We start from the raw sequence: 25,513 nt of genomic DNA on the forward strand, positions 1-25,513 counted from the left end.
GGTGAGCGAAATTCAAGCTCTCTGCTCAAAAGAACCATACACAGTGTTTCATCTCAACAGAGTTGTGTTAAGAACCCTTCCCGCCTTCCTTCAGAAGGTGGTATCAGATTTCCATGTCAACCAAACCATTTTACTACCGACCTTTTTTCCTAATCCCTCTACTCCAGTTGAGAGGTCCCTTCACTCATTAGACCTGAAAAAGGTTTAAGGTTCTACTTGCACAGGTCTAAATTAATTAGAAAACCTGATCAACTATTCATTAATTATGGCTCGATCAGAACAGGCTTTCCAGCCTCCAAGCGTTCCATCTCTAGGTTGATAGTTTCATGTGTTAAATTGGCTTACCAGTTAGCACAAAAGCCACTTTGGTCTACTCCCAAGGCTTATTCCACTAGAGGAAAAGCGGCTACAACTGCTTTCCTTAATAATGTACCGATCTCTGAGATCGCAGGGCTGCCGCGTTAAATTTTAAATATATATATATAGAGATATAGATATATATATATATATATATATATATATATATATATATATATATATATATATATATATATATATATATATATATATATATAGAGGGATATATATATAGTTGTATATATATATATATTTTATTATTTCCGGGGTCCGCACACATGGGTGGAATATTCAGTGCTTATTCCTTGATGAGGATACCCCTGGAAGAGAACTAGGATTACAGGTAAGTAATTTATACTTAAAAGGCCTTAATTTCCACATCTAAGCTGCAATATACTGGTGGGGAGGGGGGTCTGTTTTATACTTTCCACCTGCTTTGAATTGGTGGTTAATTTCAAGTGCAAACGGGCCTTTTTGTGACTAGTCGCTATTTGCGACTATCTTTAACATACCATTTGCAAATCCCAATTAGGTATTTCTTAATTGCAATTCACTAGTTCAGGTTGCAAAAAATATCGACTTGCAGTACAGTTACATTGCAAATGTTGGTTTGCGAATGGCTTTAGTAAATCCCCAAAAGCCATTTTTCCATTCGCAAACCACTTTGCGACCGATTTGCCAGTCACAATTGTTTTTGTCCATCTGGCCCCTAGAATTTAATAGACATTGTGTGCTATTCTGAAATGCAATTCTGGGATTGTTTTCTCTAGATTAATAGACTTAAAAATAATGCATCTAATGTTTTTGCCAGATTTGGTTGGCAGCAGTGGTTGCTTCTAAAATGAAGGTCTTACGCAAGGCTGTCTTACTAACAGCAAAATATTTTTTAACTGTCTCTTTCAGAATGTGTCCGATGTCCAGTCCAATGGAACAGTCACTCATCAAGCATTTGACGAACAGTATGAAAGGTAATATTCAGGGGTTTGTCTGAATTCGGATGCTTCTACAGATCATGATTCTGTCTGCACTGATGAACTGTGGTCCTGTGTAAAGACTCTGATTTTTCACTCCGGTCATACTCATTGTTTCATTCGTTGATACATCCCAAATTTTCTTAATTGCTGGGGGGAGAGATCTGCATTTATATTACCCGTGGTTAATAAAGGCTAGGATATCAAGTGTATGCAGTGTGAGTGGAAAACAAGTGAGGTGGCAAAATGGGCGAGCATCGCGGGCCAGAGCAGCAGCAAAGAAGCCTTCTTTTATCTTTAATGTGAGACAGATAAATCCCTGTAACCTTCACCCTCATTGTATAACATTAGAAATGGTAAATATATGAACTTGGCTATAATGTGGGTTAAGAAAATAAATTGCATAGTCAGAACTGTTGCCAAGGACATCATGTATGAATGGATTACTGTGACCACATGCTGCAGATCATGGTCCCAGGCTACTCTGTATTCTTCTTTCTTTTTTTTACAGATTAAAATTTTTTTTTTATTGATTTTACAATACAAAGAACACACATTCAGTCACCTCTGTGAAACATCCCGGGGTGCCACAGGCTTTTTGCATTGGACATCAATCAGTAAGACTTAGTTTATGACGACATGAAAAGTAATTCTCACCACTGTCCCTTAGCTCTGGGATTTAATGAATCAATCAACGCAGAGTACATTAGCCTGCATTCCCCAGTATTGTTGCTAAATCTTTTCCCAGATCCTAAAACATCCTCTGCCCTCACTACACTTGTTTCTTAGCTAACATGCTCCAGTCCATATCTTCCTACCAGTTAAATATGCTTTGTGGGTCACTGTGTGAGAGTTCTCTTTGTGGGATTGGTTTGGGCCTGCACCATGATACCATCTAGGTCACAGCAGTGCTTTAAACATATTGTTTCATCCAAACCTCTGCCTCTGGTGTGGAGTGTGCAATTGGTGTGTCATCATTAGAGCTCACATAGACAGCGCATGCGATATCTCTCCGATACATTTTGTTTACTGTTAGTGAGCTTGGAGCATTCCCATTACTTACCATTGGTGGGCTTCAAAGCCACTCTTAATTGCTTGCTTTCTGCTGGCCAGCTCTGCGTTCAGCACTTCCCTCTTCTTACGTTTGACCCTCCCTTAGAGCATGTACCAAGTACTTGTGTCCTTACACTGCTTTTACTTTTGGGACCTATTATTTCGTTTTTTGAGCTGCTATACATAGTGCATCTTTTCTAGCTGGCTCTGTCGTTCACTTGTTGTTTTAGGCTGTCCAGCTCGACTCAGTCTCTCTCCTGAGCATTTCTTGTTTACTACATCCTCCGCAGTACTTGCTATCTGCAAACAGGTCTTTAAATCTTTTTATTATCTTGTCTCATTTGCTGTGCATTCAAATGTCACGCTTTGTATTCTGAGGGAGGTTGGTGTGTACTTTTCTTTCGCTGACTTCAAAGTCTGAGAATTTATGTAACAATAGATCTTGCTGAGTACCCATGCAAGAGGACGTTAAATTTTCTAGCACACAACAAAAATAAACTTTGCTAATATTTCAGAATACATCAGAATGAGAACAGTTTTTGTAATTCTGAAGTGCGGTGGAAACAAATATTTTTTACTAGTCATGACACGTGCCTTTTACCTCAATTGATGGGCAGCTCACATGTGATATTTGAGATTGATTTGTTTCGACTGTGCATGCTTGCTGTTGACTTTTTACTGCTTGGTTACTGGTTTCTGTATCTTCGGGTGCTACAAACCCTGTTTACTTGAGGGTAAGAAGAATCAGGTCTGATGAGAAAAATCTCACAAAATGTGTGTAAAACATTTAGATCAAAGTGCAAGGTTTCTACTTCCTCTTGTGTCCATTAGGAAATGGTAATTTTGATTTTGTTTGTGTAGATTGTTTGGATAACAGAAAACGATTAAAAAAGAAAATCAGTTATGCTTTTCAGTGACTCCAAGTAATTGACACATAAAGCAGACTTCAGAACGTGTTGTAAGACAGCATGCAGGAAATAATAAAATATGACAAAACTTTAAACTTACTTTTAGGGCTTTGAAAAGTGCACCCAAAACTAAAGCATGCACGGTCACTTGAGACACATTGATTTTTCCAAACTCATCAGGCTGAAACCACAAATTGGGACACACGTTGGAATTGGTTTTTACATTAAGCTCAGACTTGCCCACATGATGAAAGATTCACTTACTTCCTTTGTCAACGTAAATCAAGAATTGAATTGTAGGTGTCTGGTTGGTTGGTGGAAGGTCTTGCGTTTGTTGATGTATGCTGGTCCTTCGTTGTGCAGGGCATTGCATGCGTGGGTTAATATCTTGAACTAGCCCCTCTCTGGCTCTAGAGCCAGTGTCGTTTCTTGAGGTGGGGGGTGATGTGGTTCTGTCTGGGGAGGACAAGTATGAGTCTAGTTGCTGAGTTTTGTATTGCCTGTAGTCTCTTCAGGAGGCGTGCAGTGATTCCTACGTAGAGTGTGTTCCCGTAGTCCAGCCTGCTGGTGATGAGAGCCTGCGTGACGGTCCGTCTGGTGTTGACTGTCTGCCAACTGAAGATCTTGCAGAGCATGCATAGGGTGTGGAAGTAGGCAGAAGAGACTTTGTTAACCTCTTTCTTCATAGATAGCTTGCTGTCCTAGATGATGCCGAGATTGCGGGCGTGGTCTGTCGGGACGAGGGATGGGCCGAGTTCAGCAGGCCACCAAGCATAGTTCCATGTTGAGGTGTTGGTCCCAAGGATGAGGCCTTCCGTCTTGTCCGTGTTCAGCTTGAGACAGTTCTCCTCCATCCAGTCGGAAACGTTCATCATACATCTGTGGAAGTTGACTCTGGTGGTGGAGGTCTCGTCTGTCAGCAAGAGGATGTGTTTTGTGTTGTTTGTGTAGGAGATTATATTGAGTCCATGCAATCTGACCGTGTTGGCCAGGGTTCTTCCTGTGAGGTATGAGGTGATCCATTTGAGGGTGTCTCCCTGGATTCCCATGTGGTGGAGTCTATTGATCAAGATGTGATGAGAGACTGTGTCGAAGACGGCTGACCGGTCCAGGAGCACGAGGGCCACCATTTCACCACAGTCCAGGATGGCCCTGATATCAGTGTCTGCAATCAGTGCAATCTCAGTCCTGTGGTTGGCTCTGAATCTGGATTGAGAGGAGTCAGGGAGGTTGTTGTACTCCAGGTGTTCGGTGTGTTGCTGGTTGATTGACAATCAATATTTTGCTTCAGTATTCATACCAGGGATTGGATTTTTCTTTCTTCTCTGCTAGAAGCAGACTGGTGCGTGGCTTGAGCACTGTGCCATTCCCCCATCTATGTAAGCAGTACCTGGGCTTAGATCGTAGAAAGGCAGTCAGTCACAGCTGCACTGCTACTACATTACCTACATGGTTAATTATCTTCCCAGTCGCACAAGCATTGATTGTACATCTATTGTTTTATTTTTTGCCAGCGTGATTAACAGTTTCATATCATTTGATTACTAAAAAACATGTGCAATGGGATAGAGGGGTTTTAATGCGTGGGCTTCAGCGTTTCTTTACCCTTTAAAATCTCCCAAAAGTTACCTAACTTTTACCGTGACTGTCCCTTCTGTCCTCTTCGGCTCTTCCTTTGAGTGGGGCGGACGAGTATAAAGTTGCGGCGTTCTTACAGGAAGAAGGGTTCAATTAAACAGGCATCTCAACCCAGGCTTTTTGGAGGTTAATCCAGTATCTTACATGGCATACTTATTCATGCGCGTCTCAATTCACGGGCTTATTAAATAATGCCAAATGATTCCTTCCTGCTTTAAGTTGGAGCATGCTTAACTTTTGAGTTTAAATCACAGCCTTTGTACTTCACGGATTCATGTAATCTTTGGCGCATCGTTTCACCCCTGTGCCTTTATTCCCACTATACATTTATGTCTCCTTTCAGTTGCTCTTCGCCAGAAATATGATTTCACTCATGTTTTGTACACTGTGGGCATTCAGTTGATTTCTTTGAAATGTAGGTGCTGGAGGGGGGTTTTCCCTAAAACCTTTTTTTTCTTTTTGCCCTGGTTTTTGTCAACTCTCTTTTCCGGACCGTAGGACTCTAGGCACTTCCCTACTTTACTGCAGCAGGTGTGTGAACACGCCCTTCCTGCACATGTCTTGATAGGGTGCTTACTTGATTGGGTTAGGTGTCGTACCTGTGAGTGCCATGTGAAAAGGTACACCACATATCCAGGGCAGGTGTGACACTGGCTACTAAGGGGACGCTGCACTGACTGTGCCACCAGCTTCCATAGCCTGTCAAAGATGTCTCATTCTCAGGGTGGCCGGTCTCACTCCGTAGCCACCTCTGAGGTGGCCATTCACTACCACCAAACCAGGGTAGGTGAGTGGCCGGGTAGGTACATCAGCGTGTGCACTGCCCGGGTAGCGATTAACTCCTATGTGGATTTTCCCTACCTAGGGCTAGCCTCTTCCGATGGGGAAGTTCCCAGGGGTGGCTGGTTCCCGTGTTAAGGTCTTAGGGAATGGGGCACTTTCCCACTGAAGGTGCAGTGTGAAAGTGTGCATTCCCTTCCTACACACGTTAGGAAGGGGTGCTCACCTGAAGTTTCTAAAACATAGGTCTGGTCTGCCATGTTGACCAGTAGATGCACACTCGCAACTACTATGTGTTAAGACCTTTGTGCGGCCTGCCATTGCACGCTGGTGTGCGCACTCGCACCAATGGTGCTCTTGAATACGTGTCCAGCCTGCCGTTGCAGGCTGATGTGTGCTTGGCACGGCTGGTGCTCTTGAAGATATGTCCAGCCTGCCATTGCAGGCTGGTGTGCGCCTTTGCACCGATGGTGCTCTTGAGTACGTGTCCAGCCTGCCATTGCAGGCTGATGCACGCAATTGCATGTTTACATCCTGAGGGGAAATTTCACCTCCACCCGAATACCCTGAGGGTACTTAAGGGGTGAAGCGAGTGGATGGTGAAAAGCAGGACTGGTACACATGTGTGTCCCTTGCCCAGGAAGTGAGGAATAGTCATACATGTTTTTTCTGCCTTTGAGGCCATCATGGGGAAATGGTTGAAATCACTTCAGACTGCAATAGTGGATTGCAGTGAAGCAGCCTCATGATGTTTCATATTGGATTCGCAACGACAACCCCTTGCCAGTGGTAAAGATGGTTTTGTCGTAATTTGTGCAGAACTACCACTATTTGAAAGTGGACATTTCTGTGCTCTAAACTCTTTGTGTGCCTTAGTGCTTGGCTCCAGTCCACACTGGAGGTTGTTTGAGCACATCTAGACATTCTTCAACGACAGCTACAAAACAATGGGCGTTCAGGTGTAACAACAGACATCTGCCATTTGCGGGTCTGGCTGCAGAGATTGTAGGAGGAGGTTTTGACACTTGGCCTCCGGAGCCAGATTGTGGCCCGCTAAAAATTAAGATCTGCATCCCAAGGCTTCATGGCAGACAGGACTCAAATTTAGGGGAGGCATCTGTGGTTTACAGGGAGACCATTTGAACCACCCCCAGCTTAAAAGGCACACACCAGTATAACTACTGGTGCCATACTTCGGCACGGAATGAAATACGCTTCTGGGAGCGACCCATGACCTTCCTGGTAGGTCGCCCACCCCCTGCCCGCTGCAGCTCCGCCTGCACCACCGCTAAGGTGTACTGATCGCCGGCGAAGTCGAGGCCCTCCACCATCCGCAGGCTTCCACCTGCGCCTCATCCCTGGTGGCCAGTGGTGGCCTTGGTTTGTATCCGCTCTACTGTGCCTTATCTCTGCCTGTCCGCTCTTCTTCTGTGCCCCCCTGCTCGCTGTTCTGTTCTGTGCCCCCTTGATTGATTCTGTGCCCTGTTTTTCTTCTGCTGCTGCCCATTTTGATTCAGTTTTCTTCCTGCTGCCGCCCCTTTGTCGATTCTGTGCCCCATTTTCCTGTCTGCTGTTGCCCCCTTTTTGATTCTGTGCCACGTTTTTCTGTCTGCTGTTGCCCCTTTTTTGATTCTGTGCCCCTCTTGCTGACTTCTGTGCCCTCTTGATCCCTGCCCCTGCCTGTCTCCTTCCCGCGGTCGCTCCGCTCTGCTTCCCTGCCCCGTCCCCGTCTCTGCTTCCCCTGCGGCCCCACCCCCTCCGCGCCCATTCGCTGCCCCTGCAAACACACCTCCCGCCTCCCAGCTGCTCCTCCCTCCCCACCTCCCCATATATGGCGGCCGCTGCGCTGTGAGGAGAGCGACCCTTGACTTTCCTGGTACCTGGTAGGTCGCTCCCCCCTTCCCTCGCTGCAGCTCCGCCTACACCCCCGCTAAGGTGTACTGATCGCCGCCGAAGTCGAGGCCCTCCACCACCCGCAGGCTTCCACCTGCGCCTCATCCCTGGTGGCCAGTGGTGGCCTTGGTTTGTATCCGCTCTACTGTGCCTTATCTCTGCCTGTCCGCTCCTCTTCTGTGCCCCCCTGCCCCCAGCTCGCCGTTCTGTTCTGTGCCCCCTTGATTGATTCTGTGCCCCGTTTTCTTCCTGCTGCCCCTTTTGATTCTGTGCCCCGTTTTTCTTCTGCTGCTGCCCCCTTTTGATTCCGTTTTCTTCCTGCTGCCGCCCCTTTGTCGATTCTGTGCCCCGTTTTCCTGCCTGCTGTTGCCCACTTCCCGCGGTCGCTCCGCTTCCCTGCCCCCGTCCCCGCCGCTGCTTCCCCTGCGGCCCCGCCCCCTCCGCGCCCATTCGCTGCCCCTGCAAACACACCTCCCAGCTGCTCCTCCCTCCCCATATATGGGGGCCGCTAGCGCGCTGCAGGCGCGCCTAAGGCGCGCCAAAGGCAAGCCCGTCAGTGTCCATCAGCGCCTGGACCGCGCCCAGCGCCAGAACTCCTGCCCTCCACACCAGCCAGGATCCTTCTAGACAACGGCGAGACGGCGGCCCTCATCCTCCTGGATCTCTCCGCCACCTTCGACACCGTCTGCCACCACACACTACGCACGCGCCTCCAAGACGCAGGGATCTGGGAGAAGGCCTTGGACTGGACCACCTCCTTCCTCTCCGGCAGAACTCAGAGAATCCGCCTCCCCCGTTCCGGTCCGAGGCCTCCAAGATCATCTGCGGCGTCCAACATCATCTGCGGCGTCCGACAGGGATCCTCCCTCAGCCCGACGCTGTTCAACGTCTACATGGCACCACTAGCACGCATCGCCTGACAGCACGACCTCAACATAATCTCCTACGCAAACGACACGCAGCTGATCTTCTCCTTCACCAAGGACCCTCTCACCGCCAAATCGAATCTCCACCAGGGAATGAAGGCCGTCGCCGACTGGATGAAGGAAAGCCGACTTAAGCTGAACTCAGACAAAACGGAGATCCTTATCCTCGGGTCCAACCCCTCAGCATGGGACGACTCCTGGTGGCCCGCATCACTGGGGACCCTCCCGGCCCCTACCGACCACGCACGCAACCTGAGAGTCATCCTCGACTCGAAACTCACCATGACCAAACAAGTCAACGCAGTCTCCTGCACCTCCTTCAACACCCTCCACATGCTCTGCAAGATCTACAAAAACACGAGGAAGACAGTCACCCAGGCCCTAGTCAGCAGCAGACTCGACTACGGAAACGCCCTCTACGCCGGAGCCTCGTCCAAGCTCATCAACGGACTACAAAGAATCCAGAACACCTCTGCACGCCTGATCCTCGACGTCCCGCGCCGCGACCACATCACCCCCCACCTGAGGAACCGACACTGGCTCCCCGTCGTCAGAAGGATCTCCTTCAAGCTCCTGATCCACGCACACAAGGCACCCCACAAAACCGTCCCAGCCTACTGCAACAGCCGACTCTCCTTCTACGTACCCAACAGGATACTCTGCTCCGCTGACCACGCCCTGGCCACGTTCTCGCGCATCCGTAGAACCACTTCCAGAGGCAGATCCTTCTCCCACTGCGCCGCCAAGACCTGGAACGCCCTCCCCCTCTACCTACGACAAACCGAAGACCTACTGACCTTCAGGAGACAACTCAAGACCTGGCTTTTCAACCAGTAGCAGCAGCAACACCTCCCCCCCCCCGCCCCCCCCCCCCCAGCGCCTTGAAACCCTTGCGGGTAAGTAGCGCACTTTACAAATTAACTGATTGATTGATTGACTGGGGATGTAGGACCGAAGAACCTGGACTACGTAGTGCACATTGCCAGAGGTCTCTGTTGTGCAGGTGGAAGATTACTGCCATTGAAATTGATCGCATGCCCTTCCTGAAATGTGCTGTCCAATGGCCTGTCGAGCTTGCTACCTGTTCTGTCAAGGACATAAAAGATCTCCTAAGAGGGACACACACCGTCTACCTGTGACACTTGAAGCGCTGTGCCCTCTCAAGATCCCACATTGTCTCCTGGATTTCAAATGGTAGCGCGGTGTGGGCGTGGAACTAGGAACTGTGCCAGGATAACGGATTGCCTTGTTCAGAGCCCGATGTCTGGCCTGCATCCAAGGCATGTGATCCCTTCATCATGGGGGACCTTTGGACGCATAAGCATCTTGTGGGTGGTGAGCAGATTCATCAGTTGCGGGACCCAAGTGGCTTCCTCGTCGATCGTGCCCCATCTCTCTCTCACACACGAAGCGCAACTGCATGCTCATTGTTGTGGTTTCAAATTCACAGGTTGCGACCCTGGGAGGTGGGGGCATAACCGTAGTATTGCCTCATTCTACCTCGTGAAGTATTGCTGAACTTGCACCTGTGTGTGTGACCAAAACTGTTTGGTGCAACCAATATAGACGTGCACCAGACGTTGGGCCTCATTCCAGGGAGGCACTGATTTGGCAACTCTTCGTTGTGTGTGACCACAGCTGGCTGGTGCAGACAAAATCAACATGCACTAGACGACGTGCCTCATTTCCAAAGAGGTAAGGATTTTGCAGCAGTTTGTTGTGTGTGACCGTAATGGTAGAACCCGTATCACCTCCCACCTGACACCGTGCCCAGATTGCCTAGGTGTGACTGATCAACTTGTGCCTGACGGTGTGCCTCCTAAGAATGATCTTGCCTAATTCTCCATTCTCCATCCACTGCTCTACACCCCTGTGCTTCGTTGGTCGGGGCTGGTGCCGGAAGGCCCTTGTGGACCCGCTTGGTGTGACAGTCTATTGCCCACACCCTGGGTCTGCTCCGCATCCTGTGGATAAGCTTCTTGAGTGGATGTCAAACCCCTTTTGCCGACTGCCTCCTAATTACCTTGCTGTCTACCCCAACCTGTTTGCTGAGACCCTATCTAAGAGTGACATCAGCCGGGTGTAGTACAGTGGCCGGGGGAAGGACGGGGTGTCTCTCAACTGTGGATATAGTCGGGTGAGTTGGAGGGCGGAGGAAGGCTTAGGGCCACAGGGTCTGGTGTGTGTAACCAGTTGACCTGCTGGTTATCAGTTTCATTGCTTTAGGGAGCTGAGTGTGTATGTGTCCGAGGGCTTCCTTAAGATTTGTCTGATAACCGTCACACTGTGTAGCGGTGCCAAGTGATTGAGTAAATGTGTCTGTGTGAGAGTGACAGTTGGGAACCGCCCGTAATTTACAGCACTGGACAGTGGTTTGCATGATACGTTGATTTCTTGCCAGAATAGCATTAGATGTGGCATTTGTTTTACACTTGCAGCCTAGGACTGCGGTGCTTTAAAAAGTGTTACAATGGTTGTATGTACATATTTCTGATATTGTTGTGACCCCGGTTGTAATCTGTGTGTATTTAATTATGAGAACTAACTGCTAGGGTGTGCCTGGGGTGGACAACGTGTTGCACCGCATAAGGATGCAGGGGGTGTAGAATAGGCTCTTTTCCGCAGTTGGGCCTAGTGCTGCTAGTAATATTTCCAAGTGTGATTTATGCCCTGCAATGCATGATGTTCATATTGTGTTGATTATTATGTATGTTGAATACAAACTTCATTTACATACATCGTGTGTGAAGTCTCTTTTGTGACGGTAAAAGGGTTTATCGTGGGTGAGTGCTGTGCCAATTCTTTACACATTACCTCTGTGGTTAGCCTGACTGCTCAGTGCCAAGCTACCCAAGGATGAGTGCAGGTTATGCAGTGTATGTAATCACCCTCTTGTGATGGAAGTGGTAGGTTCTGCCTGGCTGTGGTACTGCCTCAGCCAATTAGAAAGTGCCAGTTCCAACAGTAGGGTTCAGTATTTCCTACGTGGGTGCCTTTTGGGGTAGCTGATTACCCCAGCAGAACTATCGGTAAGTGTGAGGTACACATTGACATGACTTTTAACTTTGCAGCGTGTTTTCTTACACAGATTAAAATGCTTATGTATAACCACATAAGCAAGACCAGCATGTCCTGCTGTTGCAAACTAGAAGGGTCATTTGCAAACTGCATTCGATGGAACAAAATTCATGTTTGTTTTCGGCTGCCAAAGGCAGTGTTAAATCTTGATATATGTTTTAGACAGTCTTTCTCTTACTTTTCAGTACATTCTAGTTTATCAGTACACTGTGTTTCATCACATAGTTTTCTTTTTGTATCTGCGAAGCAGCTAAACTAGCAAAGGCTGAACCGAAAGGGGGCCTTGAGGGACGGCGCCATAATGCCGGCCAGAGCCCAACAAGGAACGGATCTGGTTTTCGCCGCCGGAAAGCACCACGCAGTGACACGTGCCTGAGGCCTCCTCCCCCCTTCCAAGAAAAATAGGACAAGAGGAAGGGGGGATATAAGGCGACGCTCCCCCTGGGGCAGCTCACTTGCACATCAGGGATTTTCGAGTCAAACCCACCCACATCTCCGAAACAGCAGCGTCGCAGTGCTGACGGAAACGAAAGGAACTAAGGGTACAATGGTTGGCTATGGAGACACACCGACGGGCCACTCAGTTTGGGATGCCTCACGGCAGGGTGAGTTGGCCTAACAAAAAAGGGGGTAGCAAATGGAGACAGCACTCGCAGCCCAGCCCCCGCCGGATGGCAGGGCAGAAAAGAGTCTAAAAAGGTAGCGAGTTGGGCGCTGGCTCCGGGGAGAAGCTACCCCCACACAAAGAGCGCAAATTCAACAGAAAAAGGGACGGAAACAAAAAGTGTATTGGTTTGGTTGTGGGAACCCACCGAGAGGGCGGTGTGTAGAAGGAGGGCCACTCACTCTGGGATGCCTCGTGGCAGGGTGAGTCGCCTGACCAATAGCGGGGTAGCAAACGGAGAGGGCACTCGCAGCCCAGCCCCCGCCAGACGGCTGGGGCACAAAAGAGACTAACAAGGTAGCGAGTTGGGGCCTAACTCTGGGGAAAGGCTACCTCCCACACGCAAAGGGGCGTGGCAAACAACAAAGATCAATCTACGAGCTGTCAGGGTGAATATCGACCCTAGGAGATGCAAATGAGCAAAATACAAACCATCGACGAACTCAGCGCTCTACTCAAGAAACCAACAGCGGACCCCACCGACCTCAAGAATTACCGCCCCATCTCGCTTCTCCCGTTTCCAGCCAAAGTCATCGAGAAGACCGTCAACAAGCAGATGGCCGCCTTCCTCGAGACGAACGGATCCCTCGACCCCTCACAGTCCGGCTTCCGAGCCAATCACAGCACCGAGACCGCCCTCATCGCCGCCACCGATGACATCCGAGCCCTGATGGACAATGGAGAAACAGCGGCCCTCATCCTCCTAGACCTCTCCGCGGCATTCGACACGGTCTGCCACCGCACCCTAGTACGGCGCCTCAGCAACATCGGAATCAAGGACAAGGCGCTGGAATGGATCATCTCCTTCCTCGACGGAAGAACACAGAGAGTCCGCCTTCCACCGTACAAGTCAGAGGCCTCCGAAGTCATCTGCGGCGTCCCACAAGGATCATCTCTGAGCCCCACCCTCTTCAACGTCTACATGAGCCCCCTCGCGGCCATCGTACGCAAACACAACCTCAGCATAATCTCCTACGCCGACGACACCCAGCTGATCCTCTCCCTGACCAACGACCCCGCCGCCGCCAGAGCCAACCTGCACGAAGGGATGAAAGAGGTAGCCGAGTGGATGACGACCAGCCGCCTGAAACTGAACTCGGACAAGACGGAGGTTCTCATCCTGGGCTCTTCACCCTCCGCCTGGGACGACTCCTGGTGGCCTCCCGCCCTGGGCACCGCACCCAAACCGACAGACCATGCACGCAACCTGGGCTTCATCCTGGACTCCTCCCTCTCCATGACCAGGCAGGTCAACAACGTCTCCTCGGCGTGCTTCAACATCCTACGCATACTTCGGAAAATCTTCTGGTGGATCCCCACCGAGACCAGGAGGACCGTCACCCAGGCCCTCGTCACCAGCCGACTGGACTACGGTAACGCCCTCTACGCCGGTACCACCGCCAAGCTCCAGAAGAGACTCCAGCGGATCCAGAACGCCTCAGCCAGACTCATCCTCGACATCCCACGATCCAGCCACATCTCCGGACATCTGAGAGACCTTCACTGGCTCCCCGTCAACAAGAGAATCACCTTCCGCCTCCTCACCCACGCACACAAAGCCCTACACGACCAAGGCCCGAGCTACCTCAACAGCCGAGTCAACTTCTACGCTCCCACGCGCCACCTCCGATCAGCCAACCACGCCCTCGCCGCCGTCCCCCGCATCCGAAGAGCGACTACAGGAGGAAGGTCCTTCTCCTACCTGGCCGCCAAGAACTGGAACTCCCTCCCGACCGACCTGCGCCTGACCCAAGACCACCTCTCCTTCAGGAAGAAGCTGAAGACCTGGCTATTCGAGCAGTAGCGGCACCCCCCCCCCCCAGCGCCTTGAGACCCTACGGGTATGTAGCGCGCTTTATAAGTGTCATTGATTGATTGATTGATTGATTGATTGATGGCTGATGATTTATGATGCTCATGCAGAATTATTTATGACAACAGAATGATGACAGATTGATTTATTACATACCGATGATTTATGACCCATGATTTATGGCTGCTGATTTATGATGATCAGACAGAGTGATTTATGACAATAAAATAATGACCGATTGCGGCAAAAGGATTTACGATGCACGATGACTTATGACCCACGATTTATGATGTCCAACTGACAATGTCTGATACCCAATTTGTAATAATGTGTGACAATGATTTATGACCCCAGCCCCAAGAAGGTGTCCAGGGAAGTTGTACAGGTATGATGTATGTAATAAGTAATAAAACTGCAGCCAACAACGACCACCAAATACAACTACTTTTGGCTGTGTTTAGTAACGCAGATGCACAAGTATGGTACGGTTACTGGAATGGGCACAGTGGGGCCACTATGGCTTTGCCGGGTCAGTGATGTTCAGTGTTGCCAGGAAACCCGTAGGGTGACAGCAGTGCTATATAAGAACTATTACAATTACATGCATGACGTAGAATCCATTCCATGTTCATCAAGTCTTTCTGTTGGTATTAACATTCCGCTTTCAGTACCGAGTGTAAGGCCTGTCGTGTTTTGATGCGCACACATGTGAATGCAGTTCGCAGTGCACAGGGCCAAAACACTTCCGAGGCGTAGGAATCTCACAGAAGGGAGAGTTCCTGGAATGTACGGTTTGGTCTGGCACAATGGGAAGATGGTTGGGAGGGTGACAACACAAGCTTTATGAGTGGTTAAGACCGATGGCCTTGGAAGCAAATAATTGCCATCTTCACATCTACTCACGGTACCAGTAGAAATGAAGCGAAGTTGTAGGCTAGGCTATAACGTAAAGGGGAAACATTGCTTATCCTTAGGTTTTCAGCAGAATGTATTATCCCCAAGAGAGTAAAGTAGCCTGGTCTGGAGGCTGCATGGCTTAGGCAAGAAACTGGGTTTCACAACATTATCAGGTGGAAATTCTGATAGGTCTGCCCAGCCCTTCATCCTTCGAGGTTAATAAAACGAGAACATTGCGCTCCTTAAAGAAAACATTGGTAATCAAGACTTAAATGCCGTAAACTGCAAGCCTGGGCTATTTTCTTCTTAACAAATACACAGTTATAGTCATTTTAGGAACAATATTTCAGCAGGGGTATGCTCCTGCCGCTTTAAGGCTAGTCTAGCTTCACACGATGTTCCCATCACTTCACGACTGGGGGAGCCATTTAAGTGTATTTCTTGCTGCTAATTCCTTAACCCCCAACAGGTACTTAAACTACTGGGAATTCTTACTTTCTGAGAGTGAGGAGGTCGGTAGTTGAAATCTTTCAATAGCTTGGTATATTAGTGACGCATTTTTGTGGCCAGAGCTGGCCTTTGTTCAGAGAGGCCCTGAGTGAAACCAAATTTGACGTCCCATCCACACTCCCTCTTTGATTGTCTATCATGAAAATATATTTTATCTAGATATATATCTACCTCCTTTATGCATCTATATATATGGATTTATACATCCATCACTTTCTTCTAATTCAGCATATCCAATGCACTATCCCGACGCAGACTGGATGAAGGAAAGCCGACATAAGCTGAACTCAGACAAGACGGAGATCCTGATCCTCGGGCCCAACCCCTCAGCATGGGACTACTCCTGGTGGCTCGCATCACTGGGGACACCAACCACGCACGCAACCTGGGAGTCATCCTCGACTCGAAACTCGCCTTGACCAAACAAGTCAACGCAGTCTCCTCCACCTGCTTCAACACCCTCCGTATGCTCCGCAAGATCTACAGATGGATCCCGACAGACACGAGGAAGAGTCACCCAGGCCCTAGTCAGCAGCAGACTCGACTACGGAAACGCCCTCTACGCCGGAGCCTCGTCCAAGCTCATCAACAGACTGCAAAGAATCCAGAACGCCTCTGCACGCCTAGTCCTCGACGTCCCGCGCCGCGACCACATCACCCCCCACCTGAGGAACCAGCACTGGCTCCCCATCGACAGAAGAATCTCCTTCAAGCTCCTGGTCCACGCACACAAGGCACTCCACAAAACCGGCCCAGCCTATCTCAACAGTCGACTCTCCTTCTACGTACCCAACAGGAAACTCCGCTCCGCTGACCACGCCCAGGCCACGGTCCCGCGCATCTGTAGAACCACATCCGAAGGCAGGTCCTTCTCCCACCGCGCCGCCAAGACCTGGAACACCCTTCCTCTCAACCCACGACAAACCAAAGACCTGGCTCTTCGACCAGTAGCAGCAGTACGCCCCACCCCCCCTCCCCTCAGCGCCTTGAAACCCTCACGGGTAAGTAGTGCGCTTTACAAATGAACTGGTTGATTGATTGATCCAAGAGGCGTGCAATGTGGCCTATCTAAATAAGACTATGACTCAAAACATGTCAACTAAAATCTCATGCTTCACACGCGTCACCTGATCAGCATTTCAGTGCCTCTAAGTGAGTTTTCTCTTATTGCACGCAGGCGTTTAACACATCTGCGGACAGGCCAGACCTATTGGCTGCGCCAATGCCTTCTTTTTATTTTTTTAAACCCTTTGACTTTTTTTGCAGAGTTTTATATAGCGCGAACTTGACCCGAATTTGGTATCAGAGCACTTTACATAGCACCAGTTACGTTACATGAGGACACACATTCATTTTTGGTAGTCATGGGGAGATAAAGTGATTTGCCCAGAATCACAGAAGGTTCAGCGTCATTGCCGAGACTCGAACCCAGTTCCCCAGGTTCGAAGTCGACCGCCCTTGTTGATAAAAGGCATAGCAGTCGGATTTGGTGCCTCCAAATTCGTGACTTCAGTTCCTTGCTGTTAAAAGTTCAGCAAGGCTCATTTGCTTGTTTCGTTACTAGCGTTTCCGTATACTATAGTCGTCATAATTAATAACGTTTCCAAACTTTGTATTCTTGCATTATTCTTTGTCGCTAGATGGCAGCGTTGCAACCTCCATTAGCGAGTCAAACTTCATTAGTTGTAAATGAAGTTGCTCTATAATATATACTCCCTATATACTATGCCTGGGCAAAGCACTACGCTACGCTCGCGTATTGCACATAGCACAGTGCAAACACGCGTAGCGTAGCGTAGCGTAGTGCAGCGGTCATTTTTTGCTTGCTCTCGGTCCTCAACATCAAGTTGGCGACTGCGAACAAGCAAAATGACATCCCGGCGAGACTTTTTCCTCGTGCGCGATCAGCAACATCAAGTTGGCGATCGCGAGCGTGGAAAATAAACCTCCCGGCGAGATTCTCAACGCGGGGAGGTCAGGTTTCTCATTGCGACCGCTCGCAATGAGAAACTACCAGTCCGCGTTGAGAAAGCTGCCGCTCGAGTAAAAATCTACTCGAGCGGCAGAAAACTACAGCTCGCACTGTGCAGGATGCCGTTTTCAATGATTGCACAGTGCCGGATGCTTGTCTGCACTGTGCAATCACAGTGCGAACAGGGTACTACGCAGTTTGCGAAGTGCTACGCGTAGCTTGCAGTGCTACGCGTAGCTCGCGTAGTGCGAAGTGCACTTTGCGTAGCTACGCCCAGGGTTACTATATACCCCTCAAATGAAGCTATTGCGTTTGCGTGCATTATGATCAATAAAGGATGTCCATCGTCTTTTGTTAACAGTTGTATTTCTGATTTATAATCATCACGTCAAAATGTACATACTTGCTGAATGTCATGATTATTACACGTTTATTTATTTATAGAGTTTTATATCACGCGAACGTGACCCTTGGGTATCGGAGCGCTTCACAGTTACATGGGTTACATTTGGAATATAGCGGGTATAGCTATATACAGTTATATACAATGTATACTGAGGAACATTTAGAATAGCAGCATTAATATATATAATAATCGGGTACATAATTCTCCTAGCAGTTTCGGAAAAACAATTATACAATTATATACTATATACAATGTACAATGAGGTACATTTGGACCATAGCGGGTATAGCAGCATTAATATATATAAAAATCCAATACATAATTCTCCTAGCAGTTTGAGCAAAAATTTTTATTTTTTCTCTAGGAACTTCTAAAGGAACAAGGTGTAACAGTATTTCTATACAAGTTGTTCTGATGTGCTTTCCGCGGGTTCTTCATCATACACAGTTCACGATCGACGTTTAGGTATTAATCACGATACTTAATCACGATGCTGATGATGAACAGTCTAGCCTAAGGAAGGAACGTTACTTATATTATGTTAATGAACCATGCTCTTAAAGGTTGTCTTCTTGTGGTTAATGTTGAGTCGGGCTCTATCATCTTCGCCTTTCCTTTTTACAAGTCTCTGTAATCTCATAGTTATTAGGTCTGTCTTTTGAAGCAGCTTTAAATATATCGGCAGACTATTTTTCTAACAAAAACAAATGCAAATGTCAGAAATTGGGGTCGTTTCCAAGTGCCCCATGCCGCGCTTGCACTTGATAGAGGCCACGCCCCTTTCTTTAGAAGCGGCTCCTCAAAAGGGGTATTGTATTGCAAATGCTTGTTATGTTTGTGGCATGTGTTTAATAAAAAATAAAATAATAACCATCCACCAACCTACCCAGGCTAGACCTTTTCGCTTTGCCAATGCTTGTTGTTTCATTGGTGTGAATCAACATTACAACTGTGAGTATGCTTTGCGTTGTTTATAGTGCATGATTCAAGCATTGCCTTCTTGGTGATATAGAGACTTCTGGTAAAACTGTCTTATAAATGGCAAGCATGCGTCACTGGCTGCGTCAATAATATCAGCTCACACTCCAAGCTGCCACTTAAAAGGTTTTATCCTGCTAAGGCTTCCATTTTTAAGAACTCATTTATATATTTAAACCACTTCAGATATTACAATGGGGACGTCATGACGCTTGGCATTTCATTACTTAAGTGCTTGAAATCTGCAAAATTTGTGCTGCTCTGCATATGAACCTAATATTTAACAATTTTGTTTTAGCTGTGACAGAGACCGATTTACCTGTCTGTCAGACGTCTTGAAAACAGTACATTAGACATAATATTAAGAGGGGCAGTTTGTCAGACCCCCTGCGCCATTGCTTATTTTAAGTGTTGTTGACAGTCTGGTCAACCCGCATTACGGCGATTTGGTGTTGGAACGGTCAGTCATGAAGTATGCCAGTTTGCTTGTGTACTTTAGAAATCCAGAACGCTGAGGAAACAGTCTCTAGCCAGTGGGGTGAAAAGGGACAAACTGTCTATTCTAGATTTCAGGCACACTCATGGGTGTTGAGGCTGGGAGGATCTGGAAGTAGGGAGTCTGGTTTTAGAAGTCCATCCGCATTCCCCTACCTGACTACCCCCTGGGGGTTCTTGCAGAAGTGCCTGTGAGAAAGTGGTATCTCAGTAAGTATAGTACACCTGGCTGTTCATGTAAGGCAAAGGGATACAGGCTTTGGAGCGTAAACAATTATTAGGGGCAGGGGCACTGACATGCAACTCACTCACCTACTCTGTTTTTGACTTGTAGCTACAATACTGCTCTGTACTCAAGCAGAGTTGATGAATGAGTAATGTGCAGACTGTTGCTGCACATCAAAACAAACTGTATCAGGCACCTTAATGAAAGCGCCCTTGATCAATGAAATAAAGGCTTGTTTACAAACAGTGACATCCTTTGGACCCAAGCTTGGTAAAGCTGTTCTATTGTACACAGGTCTTCCTCTCTACTCAGTTATGACACCCACTTTGTTAGTAAACTGAAGTGACTTCTGGGTTGCTCACCATCAGAGTGGACAAGCATAAGCACAACCTGATTTAGTACTTAACAACCATTCACCAAAATATAAAAGAAGTAGTGGCTGCACCTAATAAGTTACTTGTATGTTAGTGCTGTTCTTGCACAACCCTATCCTTCCCCCTCTGAGGCAGGTAATAAACATATCGCTCACCACGGTAACCGTGGGCTTGGAAACAAGCCAAGGTGCTACCTCTGCTAAAAAAAACCTCTGCTGGACCCGGCCAAACCAGAAAACTATCGCCCCATTTCCCTACTCCCCTGGGCAGCTAAGATCACAGAGGCGTATGTCAACTCACTCCTCTCTGACTTCCTGACCAAGAACAACACGCTGGACCCCTCCCAGAATGGTTTTCGACCTGGCCACAGCACGGAGTCTGCTCTCGTGGCTGTGACAGAACACCTTTGGTCTGCACTGGACAATGGGCAAACGTCGGTACTGATCCTTCTGGATCTCAGTGCCGCGTTTGACACAGTGTCCCATGCCATTCTGTTACAACGCCTGGAGGAGGCAGGGATTGTCGGCCTGGCCTTGCAGTGGCTCACCTCGTTCCTCAGTGAGAGGTCATTTGTGGTTACTGTACCCCCCTTTGCCTCGGGCACACACCCCATTAAACAAGGTGTCCCACAGGGTTCCTCCCTTAGTCCCCTACTATTCAATCTCTATCTCCAACCGCTGGCCGCGCCGGGACGCCCCTTTGCTGGGGCCGCTGTTGCGCTATACTAATTGCAGTAACATAACATAACATCTGTATTCAGAAACAACCGCAGCACCGAAACAGCCCTCATAGCTACCCCAGACGGCATACTTAACATCCTCGACCGTGGACACACCACTGCCCTCATCCTCCTCGATCTCTCCACCACTTTCAACACCATCTCCCACCACACACTCATCACCAGACTACACACAGCGGGAATACAAGGACCAGCACTAAAATGGATAGCTTCCTTCCGCTCAGCGAAAACAGCGAGTCAGGCACACACCTTTCACTTCAAAACCCAAGGTCCTCATCAGCGTAGTCCTACAGGGATCAACACTCAGCCCCACACTCTTGAACATGTACACGACTCCTCGTTCATTTCTTCTTTCTATTTTTTATATTTATCCAATCTTCTCCTTTCCTTGCGTCTCCTCTTTTGTTCATTTGTTTTTTCTTTTGTTTTGCTTCATTTCTCTCCTTTTCTTGCTTCCTTTCTCCTTCCTTTCTTTTTCTCTCTTTGTACCTGCTAATCTTGTCTCTCTCCCTACTTCACTGCCGGTTTCTCTCCCTACCTCCCTGTTTTTTTTTCTTTCTTCTTTTCTTTCTATCCTTCTTTCTCTCTCTCTCTCTCTTTGTCTCTTTTTTCTTTCTTTTATATCTTTTTGCTTTTTCTTTCTTTTTCTTTTTCTTTCTTTCTTTCCTTTGTTCTTTCTTTCCTTTGTTCTTTCTTTTATAATTCCTTGCTTTCTCCCTCCCTTCTCTTGCTTGCTTTCTCCCTCCCTTCTCTTTCTTACTTTCTTTCTTTCTTTCTCCCTCCCTCCCTCCCTTCTCTTTCTTTCTCTCCCTCCCTCCCTTCTCTTTCTTTCTTTCTCCCTCCCTCCTCTTTCTTTTGTTCTCCCTCCTTTCTCTTCTCTTGCTTTTGTTCTCCCTCCCCTCCCTTCCTTTTTCTCTCTTGTTCCCTTTCCCCTTACAATCTTCACAGTTTTTCTTTCTGCCTCTCCATTCCTTTAGTTGTCTCTAAATCATGCCCTCTCTCTTTCTCAATTCCTCCCAACCTCAACCCCTTTCTCGATTCATCTATCCATTCCTTTCTTTCCCTCCTTCATTTCTTTGAGTGTTTAGTTTCTTTAAACAACCTTCTTTAGCTTCAGAGGTGTATTTCTAATAGAAATCTATGATGCCTGCATGTACCTTGCTAATGATCCTGATTTGTGGTGCAGTGAATATGGTAAAAGCAACTTTGTTTTCATGTGTATTTACAGGCTTATAAAGGAGAGCTGTGAAGGTTTGCACGTGGGCATTTTCACACAGCAGCAGAATCTCTAAAATTGGTCTTGCCAACAAGACCTCTGCTGGCAGGTCCCCCTCATGCCATCTGCCTCTTGAAACTCACTACTGGCCCGTAAGACTTTGGTACTGACTTATACCAAAGGACGAAAGTCCATACCTGTTCCTTCTGTACTGATGATGACTCCTTTGGTGCCAGTGAGTGATCAGATCCCAGCTCCGCTCTCTGGATAGAATACCATATGATTCATACTCTTTTTGGTTTCAATTCAGAGCCAGTGCAGGATACCAGTGTTCTTCAGGACAGTGATGATGATGATGAATGAAACAGATCGCGGTCTCCTCATTATCCTGATGATGCATTATATCTTGACTTGCAAAACGCCGGTGTGCTAGACGCATCTTAAACAGATTTTGACCCGTCACTTGGGACACCAACGAAAGAAAATTCTAGACATTAGAATTGTAGTTGCACTCTGTTGAGACACAAATAATTTGTTAACGTAGATTCTTCAACTTGAGCCAGTTTAATCAGAGACATTATTCCTGTTTAATGAAACCCTTACTGATGTTCTTCTGGTTACATGATCCAAGTTAACGTCTTTGCCCCCATTAAGCCAACCTGAGGCTAGGTGACATAGACCGGCTCCAAGTGACCCAGGCTTTCTGACCAAGCACCCTATGCCAAAGAGCCTGACTGTTCAAACTTTAGTATGTGAGGTCAATACTGATTCCTTCCCAGCCAATCCTCTGCTTATGGAATCCAAAAGGCTTTACACTACCAGAAAAATAATGTTTTCTTCATCTAGTTTATACCTTAGATCTGTCATTGCAGTATGTTTCCCGGGTATGTACCCCCATGCTTTGTGGAATATGGTGTTTTACATCTTGCTGGCCATCCCAGAGGACCTGAAAGCCTGTTTGGCAAAAACAATGCATGATGGTCAGGATTTTGCCAAGTATGTGCTTGGGCCTTACCTGGATACTGCAGACTGCATTGGCAGAGATATTAGCAGCAGTGTCATGATCAGAAGGCATGCCTGCAGGAGATCAACTGGTTTTATGGAGGTTTACCCATGTCCTTAATGGACATGCCCTTTAATGGCTCTCTGCTCTTCTGAGAAAAAGCTGATTAATCACTGGACTGATTTAAGGACAGTTGCACCACAGCCCATTCTCTTAGGTTAATGACAACAGCTAAACATGTTCCCCAGCAATACAGGAAATTCAGAGGCTATTCCGGGGGGCTAGCTTAAAAACAATGGTAGCTCTCCCAACCTGTGCAGCAACATCCATCTTCAGTCCTTTCAAACTCTGAGCAGGGGAAAGAATGCTATTCCGAAAAAAGGACAGAGGCCTCAGACCTATTTTGAACCTCTGCCCGCTGAATGCCTTACTGAGGAAGGACAGGTTCAAAATCTTCTCCCTGGCTCAGACCCTGGCCACTCTGGATGACAGGTATTGGATGGCGGCCCTGAACGTGCAGGATGCTTATTTCTAAATTTCTTCTGCAAGAGTGAAGATTTGTCACTGCTGAGTTGCGGGTCTACTTGGGAAATGTGGAGATCGTAGGCCTCTGCTCTCTGGCAGAGAAGCAGTTCCATATATTTCTTTTGAAGAACCAGGTGATCAATCTGGGTCTAAAAGCTGTCCATCAGAGAGAGATGGGCGCAGGTCCTCACCGATAATACAGCCTCTATGGAAGTAAGTATATAATTCATAAAGCGCGCAGTCAGCGAAGTATCTTGGTGCTGGCGGTGCTCTCAAACTACAGTTACCCAAAGGAGACTAGATGGAGGAAGAGTTAAAAAGCCAGGTCTTTAATAATTTTCTGAAGTGGGGGTGACTTGATTTGGATCTTAAAGATGGGGGGAGGGAATTCCAAAGTTTGCCCTCTAGGAAAGAAAATCTTCTCCCACTCCAAGTGACTTAATTTATTTTTGGAATGGTGGCCAATTTGGCTGTGGAAGATCGTACGGTTCTCCGCGGGGAGTAAAAAGAGAACAGATTCTGCAGGTACAAGGGGACCAAGCTATATAGGGCGTTATGGGCAAGGCAGAGTGCTTTAAATTTCACTGTGTCCACCACTGGCAGCCAATGAAGATCCCACATCTTTCCCAATACAGATGCAGATTTCGGCAGCTTCAAGAGGAGCCGTGCTGCTGCATTCTGCAGTGAGTGCAGTTCCTGAAAAAGGGCTTTGTTTACCCCTAGAAGAAGGGCGTTGCAATAATCTATCCTCAAGAGGATCAGTGCTACCACCACTGTTTTTTGTAACTCATTAGTGAGGAACCTTTTAATTAGATAAAGGATGTGATACAGTTTATCTGACTAGAGAAGCTAAGTTGGTCGTCAAAAAGGACCCCAAGATTTGTGGCCTTCAGTGTTGGAGATGGTAAAGGCCCAGGTTCCATAGGCCACCAGGTGTTATCCCACAATGGGGAATTCATGCCATATAAGATCACCTCATTTTTTTCAGCGTTTAACTTTGGGCAATTTAATTGCATCCATGTTGAGACCTGCGAGAGACATTTATTGAAATTGCTAGCTGCATGTGATATAACACACACAGGGCAGAGTGGTTTCCTGGATTCTGTGCTAGGAGGCATAATGTTTGTGCATGTGGCTGGACCAGCAGAACATCTTCCTGATGGCGGGGTCCCAGAATGCCAGAGTAAAGGAACAGAGCATGCATTTTCTGGCGGACCACGAGTAACGTCTTCTTACTGAGTTGTCCTTCAATGGGGCATGCACTGGCTAAATCTATTCGTACCGTCAAGATTGCACAGTCAATTCTGCGCCGTTGGAATTTCCTCCATGGTTCTCACTAGGAGACTCATTCCGGCTGAAATGGAAGGACAGACATACATGCCCTTCCATCACTAGGTCTTCTGCCTCAGATTGAGTAAAAGATCAGAGCAGTCTGGGCCCAAGCTGTTCTTCTTTCCCCGGACTGAGCCAAGGGAATCTGGTAACCAGAGCTCCAAAGCCGGGGTATTTGTCGTCTGATCAGGCTTCCACTTTGGGAGGACCTCCTGTCTCTGTAGCAGCACAGGATCCTACATCTGCCCCCCACAACCTACACCTCCATCCGTGGAGATTTAACAGCAGCAACTGAATGTTTATAACTTGCTGAACAAGGTAGTTGATGTTATCCTTGTGGCCAGTTCTCTTGGAAACTTTGCAGCTCAGTGGTTTTCATGACCCCTTATAAACCAAACTGTCTAATGTTCCTTTGTTTGTTCTTTCGTTAGCCCATCAAGGCCTTGTCGTGGGGACAGTGAAAAGTTATTTGTCAGCCCTTTTGGCCTTTCTCTGTTTACCTGACCAACTGTCTTTGTTTAAATTACCTGTTATGATGCGTTTCATAAATTGTTATTCTCACATGCAGTCCCCCTCCCGTCCCTCCTCCCCAAACTCCAAACCATTTGTTACACCTTGTTGGGACCAGAATTTGGTCATGTCATTTCTCATGTGCATGTCCTCGAGCCTATGCATGCACAGTTGTTTCCTAAGCCTCTTGGCTCTAAAAACTGTCTGCCTCATTGCAGTTAGGTCAGCACTCTACATAAATGAATTGCA

General features: G+C 47.6%; 1 protein-coding gene across 2 annotated transcripts in view; it reads left to right on the forward strand.

Moving 5' to 3' along the window:
* Nucleotides 1-25,513, forward strand: part of ANKRD13A (ankyrin repeat domain 13A) — a 350,794-nt gene that overhangs the window by 308,480 nt on the left and 16,801 nt on the right. For both annotated transcript variants that reach the window (XM_085636228.1, XM_085636229.1), the window contains one exon: nucleotides 1,261-1,325. In XM_085636228.1, the coding sequence (XP_085492354.1) occupies nucleotides 1,261-1,325 (65 nt within the window). The remainder of the gene's footprint in view (nucleotides 1-1,260; nucleotides 1,326-25,513) is intronic.

This window comes from Triturus cristatus, chromosome 11 (assembly GCF_964204655.1).
Source record: "Triturus cristatus chromosome 11, aTriCri1.1, whole genome shotgun sequence".
Taxonomy (NCBI): domain Eukaryota; kingdom Metazoa; phylum Chordata; class Amphibia; order Caudata; family Salamandridae; genus Triturus; species Triturus cristatus.